Source organism: Lycium barbarum, chromosome 2 (genome assembly GCF_019175385.1).
Source record: "Lycium barbarum isolate Lr01 chromosome 2, ASM1917538v2, whole genome shotgun sequence".
NCBI classification, from domain to species: domain Eukaryota; kingdom Viridiplantae; phylum Streptophyta; class Magnoliopsida; order Solanales; family Solanaceae; genus Lycium; species Lycium barbarum.
The window spans coordinates 126,581,608-126,599,915 of NC_083338.1; the positions used below are offsets into that span (position 1 = coordinate 126,581,608).

The 18,308-nt window shown below is 32.5% G+C and overlaps 1 protein-coding gene and 1 non-coding gene across 7 annotated transcripts; one reads left to right on the top strand and one right to left on the bottom strand.

Moving 5' to 3' along the window:
* Positions 1-944: 944 nt before the first annotated feature.
* Positions 945-9,010, bottom strand: LOC132627126 (pentatricopeptide repeat-containing protein At3g22150, chloroplastic). Of its 6 annotated transcripts, none has more exons than XM_060342273.1 (5): positions 6,166-9,010; positions 5,943-6,071; positions 2,095-2,187; positions 1,373-1,888; positions 945-1,283 (listed from the first exon to the last, which is right to left on the bottom strand). In XM_060342273.1, exon 1 carries the CDS (start codon positions 8,935-8,937, stop codon positions 6,283-6,285), a length of 2,655 nt encoding a protein of 884 aa, XP_060198256.1. In that variant the 5' UTR covers positions 8,938-9,010; the 3' UTR covers positions 945-1,283; positions 1,373-1,888; positions 2,095-2,187; positions 5,943-6,071; positions 6,166-6,282. The 6 variants fall into 6 exon arrangements, with proteins under 6 accessions (XP_060198256.1, XP_060198259.1, XP_060198258.1 ...); XM_060342276.1 differs by adding an exon at positions 3,878-3,957 and having other exon boundaries at positions 945-1,888; XM_060342275.1 differs by adding an exon at positions 3,878-3,970 and having other exon boundaries at positions 945-1,888.
* A 3,499-nt stretch (positions 9,011-12,509) lies between these two features.
* On the top strand, positions 12,510-12,583 carry TRNAT-AGU (transfer RNA threonine (anticodon AGU)). The gene has a single exon. It is a non-coding gene; the product is annotated as a tRNA-Thr (tRNA).
* The last annotated feature ends 5,725 nt before the right edge of the window (positions 12,584-18,308 follow it).

Genomic DNA, 18,308 nt, shown 5'->3' on the forward strand with positions numbered 1-18,308 from the left:
CTTATTCATTTTATTTTAAATAAGTGGTGTAACATAATCAAGAAAGCATTAATTTTTTTTCTTTCAATTTTACCGTTATTTAAATATTTCAATTTTACCGTTATTTAAATAAAAGAAGTTTCATATAACTAAGAAACTACACTAAAGAGCTATATTTTTTTTTTCAAGATATTTATTAAGGGTAAATTATTAAAATACATCTTATTTTCTAGAGATGAATAGTTTTCTTAAGGGGTGTACTCAAGCTAAAAACACTACTTATTTTGAAATGGAGGGAGTAAATAGAAACAATGCTATGATTGGTGATGTTGTCCACACACGAATTAGTTTATGATACGAAAAAGAAAAAGATAATTGGTTTTTGATTGATTGATCGCCTTTTATCCTGGAGTAACCTTGTAAACTACTGTCACCTACATGTATCCTGTAGATCAAGAAAAAGTATCAAATGATGTTAGTTTGGGGATATATATATGGGATTCCACATGTTTATGAATTGAACGGGATTCAAGCGCGGGAAATAGTTGAATTTGCCAACAGTGTGAAAGAAATAGCCTTGAATCTCGGGAATGAGATTAGCAAAAAGATTTATACATACTCCAAATGTACTTGTAAATTAGTTCATGTACTACAAGTATAATAGATTAATAGCTGCTTCTTCTTTTTTAATCTTGACCCAGTTACCATTTTGGCACATTTCCGTGAAACGATGAATTTGTACATTATATGATTTTCAAATTGATCTGTCTAATTCTTGAATTTTAGTAGAAGTTTGATACTATTGGCGGATGCTAATCTTTCACATTTTAGTTTAACTTGTAAAAGACAACTGATGCTTTTATAGAATGTTCTTAAATTGTACTGCTAACGTTAATTTGTATAGCTATTACTGTGAGTGGCCAATATTTGTTCCGTTGCCACAAATGACAAACACATTGAAAAAACAAATAGTATGTGATTGGAATTTGGAACTTATTGCTTAAAATTTAGAAGTGTTAGCAATATTTTAGCAGATATTGCACATCACCAGCAGAACAAAGTGTACTAAAATTAGGAAGGAGGAAGACAAAAACGTAAGAAATGTAATAGACTGAGAAGTTCCATCGAATGAAATGGCAAAAATAGAGCTTGGCTTATGAGGGCATTATTGCTCTACATTATACTGACAGTCAGCATATTGTTTCTTTATTTCCTGCACTGCTTTCTTGGCTAATGGATCCACTTTATCTTCACACTTATAAAAAAGCAGGAACTGTATGACTTTGAGCACAAATCTGGGTTCACTGGGTGGAAGACCATGAAAAAGCGTATCCGTTAAGAACAGATAGCAAATACAAATGGAACACAGGAAAACAGAAAGAATTGCACTGACATATGTTGGACGGTGTCAAGAAGTTGCAGCGGTTGCCTACAACTGAGAGGACACATAGATCAGCAGTGACCGCGAGGAACTTCTTCAGATCTCTGCCAGATGCAATTTCTCACAACACGCTATCCTTAGAGCAAAAGCAATCTCAAGGATAGGCTTTGATTACTCTGAAAGGTGAACTTCTGGGATATCTGGAGGTTTCTTGTTAATAAAGGTTGTTGTATTGGACAACAAGAAAAAGATTGCAAGGGTGAAGATAAAAGGTGACAGATTAGACTGGGCAGGTGGTACTCGAGCAACTTAAGAAGAATCAGAAGGCTGTTGCTTCTACAAATACACCAGCAGATATTTTCTTGTTCCTCCGCAAAAATACATCGGCAGATTTGCTTCTACCAAAAACGTTATGAACCAGCTTTCTCCTCCAAAACAGCCTCCAAATATTGCTCTTCACCAGCGATAGCGAGCCTCTGCTGCAGCCGTAGGATTCATCCTCACCGAGCTCCGATTCAATTACCAAAACTGAGATACAAAGCGTGAAAATGAAAATTATTACTGTATCACCCAGCAGTAACAGACAGAAATAAGCTCACGTTAGCTTACAGTATCCTCTTTCTCATCCCACCAACACCCCCCCCCCCCCCCCCCCCACCAAAAAAAAATTGAAGAAACAAGAATAAAACATTAAATTATCAAAGTAAATATCCTACCAACACGAAAAGACTAACCTGGTGAGCCACGTTGTCACAGATTGAGCAACAGCCCGCTACAAGAAATGAAATTGCCATCTTCCAAAACCACATGTGATATTCTTTTGCAACCTAAATATGTAATACTTGATCAGAAAAAGAATATTCATAGCCTTGAAGAATATGAATAAACCTAATTGGATACCATAGCAAACAGGAGGTAAATGATCCAATAGTAGGACTCAAAATGCTATGCAACAAATCATTAATGACATAATAGAATATTGAGAAAAGGTTTGTGTGGCATCTTCTCTGTCCCAGTAATACCAACAGTTACTCCCCCGTCAGCAGGTACAGAGCAAATATATCGTTGACAGTGTGTCCTTTATAGGAACAACTTCTACAATCTCTGCTCTCAGCTCTTGAGAAGACATCGCCTCTAGGTAATATTTCAATTTGCTGTGAATAAGAAAGTGCCAAGATTTCAATTTTCCCCTAAGAAAGTGCCTTGGAGCAACAGTAAAGTTGTCTCCGCGTGACCTTCACGGGTTCGAGCCAACCACTAATGCTTGCATTAGGGTAGGTTGTCTACATCATACCCCTTGGGTTGCGGCCCTTCCCCGAACCTTGCTAACGCGGGAAGCTTTGTGCACCGGGCTGCCCTTTTATTTTTTGTTCTTTGTCTTCACCAAATCCATCAGAACCTTCATCATTGTTGCCAGTACCTCCACCTCCCCGTCCTCCTCCTCTTCCTTCGGCCCCACCACTTCCATTCCTAACACCTACTAGCTGTTTTCTTTCTTTTTCTTTTTTCTTTCTCTTTCTTTCTTTTCACCGAACCAGCTTGAACCTCCACCATTGATGCCACCACCTCCACCTCCGCCCTCCTCCTCCTCCGCCCCACCACCTACTACTAGCCTTTTGTTTTCTTTCTTCTCACCAAACATACTTGAACCTCCACCATTGCTTTCACTATCTCCACCTCTCTCGTCCTCGTCCACCTCCTCCACCCTCACTACCTCCAATCCCATCGCCTACTGCTAGCCAGCCTCAAGTGTCTTTTTTCCTCAAAAAGAAATGTCTTGGTCGAAAATATTATATTCTATTCATATAGCCATGGCAAAGTTTTCTTATGGTAAAATTTGTGGTGGAGAAATAAGGAACAGAAGAAGAAGGAAGAAGAAGAAAGGAAAATAAGAGAGAGACAGATTAAGTGGTGCGATACACGAATCAAGCGCACGCATAATGACATCCAACATAAATCTGGGATTCTCGTAGCGAGGGGGTATAAGTTCCACTCTGAACAAGTCTAGGGCGTAAGGATCCCTCGCAAAGTTTAGGCGTGTGATCTTGTGGGACAACTGCGGCAAATTATGTATTTTCCCATTCTTTTATCTATAATTTCTTCTTCAAAGTTTTCATCATAAAATAACTGAATTTCTCGACAAACAGCCTCACAATAAATTTACTCTGAATTATAGCTATCATTTTAATCTCGGCTCTTCTTCAGTCATTTAGTGCCAAGTGAGAGGGTGATCTTGTCATTTCGTTCATTTCTGAACATCTAATAAGAAAATGAATTTTTTCCTGGTAATGAATCGTCAGTGTCACTATACTTGGCAATATCAAACATATCATCCATAAACCAACACTCGCACAACACCACTAAAGTGTAGTAGCAAGATGGACCAACCACCTTCTTATGTGCAAGATAAGACTCGATACGGTACACTGAAACCGCAACAAATCATCGTATAGTGAAAGGCTTAAGCACAGAACACCCTTAGAACACATTTCCGAATGTATCAACAACAATACTAACCTGCAAAGCTCATCAAAAGAATAGTTGATCAATCTGCAAGTTGGAGTTCTATACTGTAATCCTACGAATTCAAGAGCACCCTAGACAACAAATCTAATCAGAGATGCAGCATAAATGAAGTCAGTAAGAAAACCTTGCTCAACTCGTCAATGACCAAATAAGATCAACGTCTGCAGAACAAACTTATGCAGTTCCTTTAGTTAATCACATTGCTGTAGAACTGAGCTCTAGAACTATCTTTTGCAGAAAGAGAAGACTTCAACAGAAGCATTGCCAGGAATATAAGAGGCACTCTCTAGTTGGATATCTAGGAGAAGTCGAAGAGTGTAAGACGTTGCGCCATTAGCACTCATGTAGAGCTTTTGAAGGGATACGGAATAACTATGTGCACTTGAGGAATAGCCTTTCATGCTTAGTTTCTTTTTGGTGCATCCATGAAATTCCAGTTAGTATAGAAGATTGGGTGTCGTTTGTAGGAATCACATTATGTGTCTACCTTTTGGTATACAAAAAAGCTTTTCCCATTATTAATAAAAATAGTTACCCTAAAACTTCACAAGGTGATGCCCTTAAGCCATTTATCCCTTCTGCTAACTGAAAAATTACACTCCCTCCGTCCCAATTTAAGTGTCTTACTTTACTTTTTGGTATGTCCCAAAAAGAGTGCCTCTTTCTATATTTAGTAAGTTGACAATTCAAACATCCTACATGACAAGTTTATAACCACAAGATTCAAACGACATTTTAGTACATTATACACATCTTTAATTTAGAACCACAAGATTCAAAAGTATCTCTTTATTTCTTAAACTCCGTGCCTAGTCAAATTAAGATACTTAAATCGGGACGAAGGGAGTAACTAACTTTGAGTCAGTGGCGGATCCAGGATTTCCAACTCGTGGGTGCTCACTTCTTGTAGTATAAAGTTAGTACATATCACATATTACAAGTGCACAACCAGTTAATCTTGATTATTTAAAAAGTTAATGAGAAAGGTACGACAAATATTACTATCATTTAAAAAAAAAAAAAACATTTTTCACTTTTTGGGAAAAATGATTAACCTGAAGGATTTCTTAGCCAAATTGTCAAAATTTCTCAAGAAAAATATGAAATCTTTCTCTTTGTCACAAGAAATTACATACATGTAAAAGGAAATTAAAAACTAAGTGTATAAGTAAACAAAGAAAGTTCTAAAAAGGAAGAATAGGGAAGACTCTATATTGGGAAAAAAGGAAATGTCAGCTAAAGATTTTTTGTGAGTTATAAAACAATTGTGTGACTTGAGAATCGAACCCTCACACTCCCCAAAATTACGGCCTTCAAGCCAACCTCCCAACCGAAGCACCCACTGGGCATTTTATTCAATGGGTGCTGTTGGTTTAATATGTATCATTTTCACTCAGTTTCTATACAGATATATATAATTTACGTCGGGGTTAATGGGTGCTCGAGCACTCGGTAGGATGTACGTGGGTCCGCCCCTGCTTTGAGTTGCCACAAGCAGCTTGCAAGCAACCATGTGGAGCCTAATAAGGCAAGTAAAGATATTATGGACTCAAAAATTAATTGGTTGACACAAGTCTATAAGCATATTTAGCCAACAAAATCCCTTACTAATTACTAGAACTAGATTATGTAGAAGCTTTTGCTTGCCAATGTCCAATAATTTAAGCCGACAATCAAATGAAGAATTTTTCAGAGATTATCTTATCTATAGAGTGTATTCTAGCTTCAGAACCATTTTCACAAATGAAAAACTACATTTATGCAAACTCCATTGCTATTCACATACTATAATTACCTGAGCCAACATTAGCAGACAATACTTATCGTTTTCTGAACCAACATTAGCAGACAATACTTATAGTTATTTGAACCAACCTAAGCAAGTGTTATTACAACTCTCTTTGATCCTTTCATCCACTATTGAGGGAATTCTGTATCAAAAGATATCCTCAATACAATAGTTTAAAACAGAACCGTAAAACAACCAGTTCAAAAAAAAAAAAAAAACAGAACCATAGAACAAGCATAATTAATGCAAAGGAAAGAACTTTGTCACCTTATTCAAATGTGCTTCAGTCAATCAGATAGCTTGATAGACGTTTATCTTGGATAGGCCCCTTTCTTTGCTATCTGGGACTCCTTGTTTTCCACCAAAAAGGTAAATGGAATCTCTTGACTGATCTGTCTTTATAAAGCAACATCTATACATTTCACTAACTGAATTTTCCTACTCGAGTATGTTCACAATAAACTAAAAAGCAAAAACATTACTTTATTACCTCGAATCTCAAAGGCTAAGCTGGTCACTGATAAATTAAGATCATGTCAACTCTAGCAAAATCCTGTCCAAAAATGTCATGAATACATAGGTACATAGTGGGAGAACTAATAACTTGTTATTCTTCTAGCCCATAAAACCACTCTTCCATTAATTCAAGTTTAGGCTTATAGCCAACATCCTTCATATTGATGGTTAAATATCCCAACATATCATATATCATGCAGCACTGAGGATGCTTCTTATCTCTAGACACAAAACAGTTTGGATATCCAGAAGTATCAATCCAACTACACCCAACCTCCTTTGACAACCCCATTTTGCGCATTCCTCTTCTGACGTTATCTACAGACTGCCAGTTCCCCTCCTCTGCATATATATTTGAAAGCAGAACATGATAACCAGAAACTCTGTCACTACCCTCTAATTCAAGCAGCTTACTGGAAACAGTTTTCCCCAATTCAAAATTTCTATGCACTCTGCAGGCTGCAAGGAGTGATCCCCATATCCCCAAGACATTACCCTCTTCACCCAACTGTTTAGCAAAATTATGAGCTTCATCCAACCGTCCAACTCTTCCTAACATGTCAACCACACAAGCATAGTGCTCTGCTGACGGCTGAATCCCGAATTCTTCACCCATCAGCTCAAATATTTGAAGGCCTTCATCAACCAATCCGGTGTAGCTGCAAGCAGACAAGATTGCTACAAAGGTAACAGCATCTGGTTCTAAACCATTCTGCCGCAGAGAGTAGAATAACGTTAGAGCTTTCTTACCCATCCCATGCTGGCCGTATCCCAAAATCATATTTGTGTATGTCACAGAGTTCTTCTCAGGGGATTTTAGAAAAACATTTTCAGCATAATCAATGATTCCTGATTTAGAATACATGTCTACCAAAGCCGAGACAACATAAACATTGTTCTCAAACAAATTGCGAATTGCAAAACAATGTAGCTGCTTGCCTATTGCTGTACTTCCTGACTGACTACATGATGGGAGAATTGATGCTAAGGTCACAGCATTTGGTTTCACATTCTTCTCAATCATCTCCTTGAAGACAACAAAGGATTGCTCAATTAATCCATTTTGAGTGTTTCCAGCAATCATAGCGTTCCATGTGGCTTGATCCTTATCGTTTGTGAAGTTTGACTGAAATATTGCTTGTGCTTCTCTAATCATACTAGATTTGGCATACATGTCTATCAGGTAACTCTCCATCCCTTCAAATTGAATATTGTGCCTCAGAAGATAAGCATGGGTCTGTTTACCAATTTCCCTGTCCCTGAGATTTGATGCTGCCGAAAGCAGGATGGTAATTGTTATATCATCAATTGCAACCCCAAGCTTTTGCATCTCATATACAAGCATCAAAGCCTCATCATCAAGTTCGTTCTGTACCAAAGCAGACACCATGGTGTTCCATGATACTATATCTCTTTCCTTCATTCCATTAAAAACTTTAAATGAATCACCAACACGGTTACACCTAGAATATGTGGCAATCATAGCATTTAGCGAAATAACATGTGAATCCATGCATTTCTTTATCAGACGTGCATGTAGCTGTTGAGCAAACTCTAAATGCTGCAACTGTGAAGTTGCCATAAGAGCAGATACAAATGTCACATCATCAATAGTAACAGAATCCTCTGCTTCTATAGCTTCAAGAAAGAGATCAACTGCTTCAAAAGGAAAATTGTTCTGAATGTACCCGCTAATCATAGAGTTCCATATCTCTGTATTTCTTTCACAAGTATTCTCAAATACTCTCCTCGCCAAATCAACGCAACCAAGCTCAGCATACATAACAATCGCAGCACTAACAACAAACAAATCATTTACATATTCACTACCCAATTTCACAAGCAACCCATAAAAAACATCTGCAACTCTAATATCCCCAATTTCTGATACAGCAGGAAAAACATTAACAAAGCTAACAACAGTCGGCTTAATCCCTAAACTCATCATCATAACAAAACACCTAACTGCTTCCGAAAACCTCTTCCTTTTCACATACCAAGAAAAAATAGTATTCCAAGCAACGACATTTCTTTTCCTCATCGTTCTAAACACACTTTCAACTAAATCACAGCCCGAACCATTTTCCGAGCTTCTCAAGGTAGAGGTAAGGTCTGTGTATACTCTACCCTCCCCAGACCCCACTTGTGCGATTACACTGGGTATGTTGTTGTTGTAACCATTTTCTGAGGCGAAACAAGTGGAATACATATTCAATAAAGAATTACTCACAATCATACTAGGATAAATACCAGACCTCAAAATATGACAATGCACAGCTTTACCAACAAGAATCCTTTTCGTCTCGGCGCAAGCTTTCAAGACAGAAGAATAAGTATACTGATCGCATATCAATGAAAAACCCACGTGTTTCAATCTTGAATAAAACAAAATAGCATCATGGGGCATGTTATTACATACAAAACCAATAATTATCGTGTTCCAAAGTACAGTTGTTGGTTGAGGAATTTCGTCGAACAGTTGGCGTGCAAGATGGGGTTTGCCTTGTCTACATAATTCACTTAAACGATAGCGAATTGTACGTGGTTTTGACTCGATGGAATTGCATTGTTGTTGGTTGGTGAGTGTGTTGTTGAGGAGAGACGAGTAATTTGGGAGATGAGTTAAGGCTAAAGATGATGGAGATTGTGAGAAAGGAAGAGGAAGAGCTGAAGAAGACATTGTTAAACGCATTTGGACCTCTAAAACTATCACTTCACTACATCCAACAAAAATATCAAAGCTCATAAAGGTCTTCCAGGATAAAATGGTAGTTATAAATTTTCAACTGCTTCTTATTTCAGTTGAAATTTAACTAATTTCTTAAAGTATTTAAAAAAAAAAAAAAAAGTTGTTTGGTTGAAGTCTTAAAGAAAAGGTGAAATGTTCTTTTGAGGCACATAATTATTTACTATCTCAGTTCCGATTTAAGTGTCTTAATTTGGCTAGACATAAAGTTTTAAGAAATTAAGAGAGATTTTTTAATTTAGTGAGTCTTAAATTAAAGATGTGTATAATGTATTAAAAATTATTTGAGGGTAAAATAATTTTGAAGGATTGGGATGATGCCACGTGACAGCCGTTAGTTATAAGGGTATAATTGACCCCATAGTATAACTGTAAGGGTATAATTGGCCCTAAAGTATAACGAAGGGTATAAATGAACTATTTTTCAAAGTTCAGGGGTAATTTTGACCCTTTTCCATTAACTTTTTCTTCTTTTCAAAAACATCTCTCTCATTCTCTCTCTCTCCTTCTATAGCTGTTGATAGACACCATTTCCAGACCTAAAATTCATCTTCTATCCTAGTATGATACGATTTTAGCTTCATCGACGAACAATTCTCCGCCAATTTTAACATTTTTTGTCTGATAGCAATTCTCTGTATTTTCAACTCCCGATGGAGCTTCACTTTATCCTTTTAGCTAAGCTAAGGGCAGAGATTGTAGCTAACATTGTCTGTTCCCGTCAAACCAATCTTTCACCATTGTTACTATACATCGTCATTTTTGTATGTTTTTCAGTCCTGCATTGTTTTGTTTTTCAGTCCTACATTGTTGGACTTTAATTGAGCTTCGGCTTTAGTTTGTGGGAAATAATGAATAGAAAATCTTATGAATTTAAGCAGTGGAATACTGGGAGTGATGATATGTTTAATGAAAAATTGAACAAAAAAAAAATCTTTAATGCAGCATGTAAAAAAGTTAAAATGTGTGTATGAGATGTGTGTTGTAATTATTAGTATGAAATGTGTATAAAGTATTTATACAATAATAATAGAAATATTTTCATTACTGACATGTGTATTAATTGTATATAAAAATTAGTTTGTATTGTTTTGAGATGTGTGTGATCACTATGAATATGAAATTTGTATAACTTATATATACTGTAGTTTCTTAAAACTATTGAAAATTAATATTTGTATGAAATGTGTATGGAATATGCTATATATCATTTTGAGATATATGTTGTAAGTGTGTATGAAATGCGAATAAATTCGATATAAATTAGTCTTAAAATGTTGAAAACTGACGTGTATGAAATGTGTATGGAATCTGGTATGTATCAATTGGAGAATTTGTTATACATACATACATATATATATATATATATATAGACACACACACACACACACACATACACACACTTTCTCATAATCTGTACATGCTTTGATAAGATTTTATACAATTTATATGTACTTTATCATAATCAAAATATACATACAACCTTTATACATATTTCATACATAAAAATTATAATGAATTTATATAGTTATACATACTGCATAAAAAATTTATACATATTTATTTTCTGGTGTATGAACATTGTCTGGAATCTGATTTATATCAATTTCAAAAATTATAACAAACTTTGTATGGAATCTGATTCATTCCGAGAAATTGATTTTGTATGAAATTTGAATGAGAGAATTACAGATTAGAATGGACTTTTCGAGCAAAAGTTGGAGAAAATTAAGGAATAATATCTCTTTATTTTGAATGGAGAGAGAAAATTGGATAAAATAAGGGAGCAAAAGTTGGAGAAAATCAGGGAACAATATCTCTTAATTTTGAATAGGGAGAGAAAAGTGGATAAAATAAGGAAAGCAGTTTCCTTACGTTATTTAGTGTGCTTTATTTGTTCTTTTTAATTTACCTGAATTGTATAGATTTTGTAAGAAAGCTATTGATATATTTTGTGAACTGAAAAGTATCGTCATGTTCTGTAAATATATTCTCTTACTATGTACATATACGTTTTTTTCCCTTTTTTTAGTAGATTTTTTTTTAAAGCCATGTGGTTTTTTTAATTTTTGTATGGTAGGTCGAGTCTGTTAAAAAAAAAAATCTCCGTGGCCTTAACAGAAATAAGTCTACTTATTTTTTTTAAATGAACCATACTTGACCCACTTGGAAAAGAAATTACCACGTGACTTTAGAAAAACAAGTCTACTAAACATAAGCTAAATATATATTTTTTAAATGCTGTCAGCGAAAAAGGTATATTTGCACCATTTGTGTAACAGCAGGGGATATATATGCACCATTTGTGTAATGACAGGGGTATATATATACACCACTTTTTTAACGAGGGATTATATCTGCTATAAACCGCAAAGTTAAGAGGTATATTTACACCTTTTCTCTAATTCTAAATAATCTTTTTCAACTTGACTTCAATACTATCTTTTTTTTCCCCTTATCACTTAATTAATGTTCAAAGGCCTACTGTCTTTTGTCTTCGATTAATAAATCACGCAAAGTATCTTTCTTGACGTAGGGGCCTGTTTAGAAATGTTTTTTTCTTAATATTTGATTATACATTAGAATGATTCAAGCGAAGATATTTTTTTACTCATAAAACATCAACTTCAAAAACTATTTTTTTATCAAATATTACTCAATTATATCCAAACGCTTACGAAAAAATTATTCCATCTATTTAAAACTAATTTGGACATATAATTGTTGTTTTTTTTTTTAAAAACAAATTAATTGGTTTACATTATAGTCAAATTTTCACTCTAATTTCAGAAAGATAGATTTGAGGTTAAGATATCATCAACTCGAAATAAAGAGAAGATATTCCTAAGACATTTTGTAAAACCGACGATTACATTAGGCGTTCATAGTGATGTCCTTTGGGTTAATTAACACCCCAACTGTGTTTATAAATTTCATGAACATGGTCTTTAAACCATTTCTTGACACTCTTATCATTGTGTTCATATATGGCATATTAGTACTCCATGGAAGAACATGTAACCAAAAAAATCCCATTTCTATATTTTTTTTTCACATGAAACACATTTTCAAACATAATTTTAATTTTCAATTATTATTTTTCAACTTTAACTTCAAATACAACTTTTTTAAAAATATCATGAAATTCATGTCTAAACGCTTACTAAATAAATAATTATAGTTGATCGAAATAAGTTTTGTACTTTAGTTTGAGCTTAATTTTGAAAGGATAATAAACAGTACTTTTATGATTAAGGATGATAAAAGAACTTCTAAAATCATGTACATTCCAGTGTATCTATTCACGTGAAGAAAACAAATACAAGATACAATAAATCAATATTCAGGATTTTTCTATTATTTAAACTTGCATTATGAGACATGACCCATACATGGTAGATAAAAAAAAAATAGCTGGAGTCATGTTTAGATTTCTCACTTATCTTTGTTGAATATTTCTAATAATTCTTTTTTGTTTGTTTTGTTTTTTTTTCTAACAATCTTTTGAATTTAGTAAAATCTTATAATCTGTATTATACTATATATTTAATATTCAATAAATGCACAGAGCAGCTCTCGTAGCTCAGTTGGTTAGAGCACCCGTTTAGTAAGCGGGAGGTCTTGAGTTCGACTCTCAACGAGAGCATTGATAATTTCTCACTTTTGGATAAATTTTTGCGTTCTTCTTTCAATATTCTCAATCACACAATATCTCAGACAATCAAAGTTACTGCGTAGAACTTTTCCAAACAAAACAATGAGGCGATTATGGTGGTGACATGGTCTATGGTTTCTTTGCTTTTGTACCAAAAAGGTCTTCTTAGATTTATCAAGGTTTAAGGAAAATCATAAAAAAACATTTTATCAAGATTAAATTATATGCACACTAGATTGTTACACATAAAATAAATTCAAGTCAAAACAATAGACTAAAAGCGAATTTGTCTAAAAAAATGATTCAAACTAGAATGATCATTTCAAGGATAAACACGATTTCTATTGTTTGTGTGCATGCATGAAAAACATACTGAAATACAGATATATGAATTTAAAATAACTACATTGATAAACCAATCATTGCATGAGTCAATTCCCTAAAAGGTCTCTCATGTTTTGACAACTGCCTCTTAATATCACTTTTATTTCTTTTAGGATTAAAATATCACTGAACTGTCCCCATTTTCCTCAAAAAATACTAAACATTACAAAACTCTCCTTCTCTTTTAGTTGGCATGACATGTCACATTAAAATTTTATTTTTTAATAATAAATTTATGGAATAATTTCATAGACCTCTCTCCAAATTTGTCTTGATAACACTTAGTTCTCTTGTGGTTTGAGATATTTACACTAACGTACCTTATTTCAATTTTTGTAACCAAACCTGTTTAAATAATTAGAAATCCATATATTTCAAATTTACCCTTTTATAACTTAATTATGTGAACAACGTTTCCCTCCCCTAAAATTGTTAGGATTGTTATATTAATAGTTAGGCTAAAAATTTAAAACTATCTTATATCTAAATAAGAAATCCTAAATTTTAGTGTTAATGTAATATCACTATAAGAAATCCTAAATTCTAGTGTTACGGTATATTTCTCTTTGTTCTTATAATCATGTTATTAATAACAATATTTGGGCTAAATGGAACACATCACGCTTTTAGTATTTAGAGGGTGAGAGGAATAATCCATTTTTTAAATTTTTATAGTTGTATAACTGCAATAAAATTTATACTAATTTTTTGGTAGAAGGAGCATAATTATATCTACAAAAAAGGGTTGGAAATTGTATATACAGCGTGAGACTTTAAAATTAATTAATGAAGCAATATGCAGTCCAAGCTTTTTGAATCAATTTTCATATCGCAGTTGTCCAATTTCATGTTTTAGCGTTTGAGACTAAAATTTTCAAGCACAAAAAAAAAAAATTACCTATAAAAATAGATAGTTGTAAATTAGGAAAAATCTAATGATCAATGAGAAACTATTATCGTCAAAAGTTTAAACATTGTAAATAAGGTTACAAAAGGGTATATTAACAACATAAATAATTTTTAGTATTTAAAATTAGTTTGATTACAAAATAATCAAAACAAGGGAAGCTAGTGTAAAGGGAACTAATTATTATAAAGACAAATTTGGAGGGAGGTTTTTGAAATTATTCCATAAGTTTATTATTAAAAAAAAATGAAATGTGACATGGCATGCCAACTAAGAGAGAAGGAGGGTTTTCTAATGTTTAGTATTTTTTGATAAAAATGGGGATGGTTGAGTGATATTCTAGTCCTAAAAGAAATAAAAGTGATATTATGAAGCAATTATCAAAACGTGATCTTTTAGGGAATTAACTACAGTTGCATCTAGGAACTTAAAGAATGTCAAATTTAGAAAAACGATAATCTATACTATATTAAAAGTGTGAAGGGCCTTAGAAATATTGATTGAACTTTTTGTCCTTCATTAAAAGCCTCCACAATAGACAAACTAATAATTTCACTATTTTTATTTAATTTATTACACTAAATAATTTAATAATATATTTTTGGCAAAAGAATACAATTAGTCACATTAGGATTCCATTACCGTAAAATTTTAATAATAGAAGTATTTAAGTTGCCATAAACTTTAGGACTAAATTGAAACTCAAGTGGAAATTAAGTTACCATAAACTTTAGGACATTGTATTTTTTTCCTCCAAAATTATCAACTAAAAAGGTAAGTTTTTTTTAAATAATTACACCTCACGTGGAAATACCCATGAAAGAAAATGAAGCAATAAACAATGGTTGTAATAAGGGAGTGGTAGTTCAGTACTTAGGTAGGGTCAAGAAAACAGAAATAGTAAATACTAAACACCCAACATTGATCCTGGCGAACATGATATGTACAACTATAAAAGAATTTTAGTAATGGGAAAAAAACCTTCTTAAAACCATGTTCAATAACCTTTTCTTTTGAGATACTATTTTTTATCTAATTTATTACACTAAATAATTAAATAATATATTTTTGGCAAAAGTACAATAAGTCACATTAGGATTTCATTACCGTAAGATTTTAATAATAGAAGTATTTAAGTTACTATAAACTTTAGGACTAAATTGAACCTCACGTGAAACTTTAGGACTTTTTATTTATTTTTTCTCCAAAATTATCAACTAAAAAGGTAAGTTTTTTTTTTTAAAATAATTGCACTCACGCGGAAATTACCATAAACTTTAGGACTTCTATTTCCATAAAAATTTGTTACCAACTTTGTTTAGAAGACATGACTTCTAACCAGAGGCGGATCTAGGATTTGAAGGTGGCGGGTGCCATAATTTTCTTCAATGTACATCTTGTTAGGAACGTGTATTTGGGTCGGGTTCATCTCTTTTTAGTTTATTCGGGTCAACTTAATAGGCTTTTTTTTATTTGCAACTATGAAAATTACATCTCAAAAATCAAGAAATGAACATAATTAACATCTTAAACAAGGAATCACATTTATTAACACCCATTAACAATAAAAGTAAAATCAACATTTTCACCAAGGGATTAAAAAATGAATTTGCACAAGTCAAATAACATCTTCAATAAGGGAATGACACCAATCAAAATAATAGAAAAACTCTTCAATAGGTAAATACAACCCATAAGTAAATGTATAATTAGATAAACTACAAGTTCTCAAAAATAAATCATAAATTTCATGTTTTTTCTAAGCAGTGTTTACAAAATTTCCATCACAATTTAAGTAGTAAAGTGATTTAAATTGAATTTAACAATTATAGAATAGCATAAATTTTTATAATATACTCCCTCCATCCATTTTTGTTTGTCCATTATACTAAAAATATATGTCCACTTTTACTTATAAGTTATATAGTTTGAAAAATCAAGACATAATTTACCATTTTATACCTATTTTACTCTTATTATTAAGTACTTCAATTCATTTATCATTTTATTTATTGCTTATTAAGAGTGTCTCAAGTCAAATATAGACAAGTAAACATGGATGGAGGGAGTAATAAACAAAAGAAATTATTAAAAAAAAATTGAATTTTGATCTCAATCCAAAATTCCCATTGAGACCCAAGTTTTTTGATTTTAATATTCACAAATTTGAGATTAAGAGAAATGCTTAATTTAAGGGATTTTGAAGTTTCTATTTGTGTGTTCTCGCTAGAGATCACAGATAAAATAATAGAAAAGAGGAAAGACAATATAAATAATAAAAAGATAAATAGAAAATTGGGAGGGCCGAAAAGGGAATTACTGGTACAAATGGAGTAAAAAGCGCAAAGAAAAATGGGAGTAGGAAAATATTCAAGATAGATTCAAACTTGTGTCTACCAGCTGTGGCACCTTTGTCTAATTTACGACTGGGGGTGGCAGGATCAAATATTTAACCCAATTTAAGCAAATTACAACATAAGTATATAAAAAAATTATTAATCGAAGGGGTGTCATGCCACCCCCATCCTAAAGGGTGGATCCGCCCCTGCTTCTAAGGTGAACAAGGGTCATAAATATTTTTTTATTGTTTTATATTAAATTTTAAAAGTAAAGTTGTTACTACACATTATATTTTCATATTTTGGTGTTAAATAAAATTCTACTACACTATATTTTTATATTTTGGTGTCAAATAAAATTTCACTAGGGTTAGAAAAGTGCATATAGTTTTCAAAACCATGTTCGATAATCTTTTCTTTTGAGATTGTGCTCGTTTTCAATTATGCAATATTTTATAGTTTACATACGTTATACATGTACATGATTGATAGATGTATGATTAATGGTCTGATTATTTTCTTATTTTATCATAAATTGGTTGATTGACACCGCAAACTTTATTACTTCGTCCTGCTGATTTATTCTACTTCCTTCCTAGCTCGAAGGCAAAAAGAGGTTAGAGTTTTCTGTTTTGTATGATTAATGGTCTGATTATTTTCTTTTTTATCATAGATTGGTTGAATGACACCACAATTTTTATTGCTTCGTCCTGCTGATTTCTTCTACTTGCTTCCTAGCTCGGAGGCAAAAAGAGGTTAGAGTTTTCTGTTTTGTACGATTAATGGTCTGATTATTTTCTTATTTTATCAGAGATTGGTTGATTGACACCACAAAATCAATTGCTTCGTCCTGCTGATTTCATCTACTTGCTTCCTAGCTCGAAGGCAAAAAGAGGTTAGAAAGCTATTAAAAATACAAAGCCTAAGAAAAATGTCGTTCACTACGTTAGACAAAATTGTAATTCAACTATTTTTCTTATATTTAGTGATTTAAAATCAACTAAAATTTTGATTTTATATTTTTGATTTCAATAGAAACTGTCATCGCACATCATAGGGCCTCAACTGGAGTTCAAGAACAATTTGCATTAAGCCAAAGAAGATAACTTTTATGTCCACGTCAGGTGATTTCTTGCTACTTCCAAGAAGTTTTTATTGCATATTTTCTTTAAACTTTTGATTTATTTATTTCAAAGTTTGGCTTTGCAAGAGGGGCTATGTTGAAACGATGAGGTCAAAAAATTCACTATGTTGACAGAAAGTTCTCCATTACATAATAGGCTATTGTTTAGGTTTTGTTCATAAAAAGTATTTATTTTAAGAATTAGAATGTATTTCTCATTATTTCTTTTTCAATTGTTTTGTGCCTGAGGCGAAGGGATTGGATCCCTTCCATTACTATTTAGTCATTAATCTTTAATAGAGTGTTTGATATCTGCCACGTGGACAACATATAATCGATAGTTTGAAATTATTTTATTATTCAACATAACTTTTTTTAGAGAAAATGATTTTCTAAATTTCATGCTATTGAAGTTATCGTTTTTCATAAAAAAAAATTGAGTTTGCGTAGTTATACTTTAAAATTGTTTATAATTGTAGTAAACCTGTATTCTATTCCACTTCTCCTACATTCTTTTTATTGAAATTTTTTCATTAATTCATTTATCTTTTAATAACATCTGCTTTTGTCGCGGACAAGTAATATGTACATTCATACTTATTCTCCGTGATATTTTTCTTATATTATTTATCGTACAAAATAGCCATGATTCATAATTCAAATGAGAAAATGATTTATATAGGATATTTAATATTAGGGCTGGCTTTCCACATATTTTTCAAATAAGGAAAGATTTCATGTAGAAAATTTGTTGATTTAAACCTCTGAAATATTAGGGAAAATCTAAAATTATAATTTTGTCAAATTCGAAGTCTATATTTTTAAAGGGTTTTACAAAAATATTATTCTAAATTGTTATTAGTTCAATTCTTTGTTCCGTTATCAAAAATTTTGCATGTAAGATAACCTTTTGGTGCAGTAAAATATGTCTGTTGTTAAATCAGATAAGGGAAGGGATTAAGA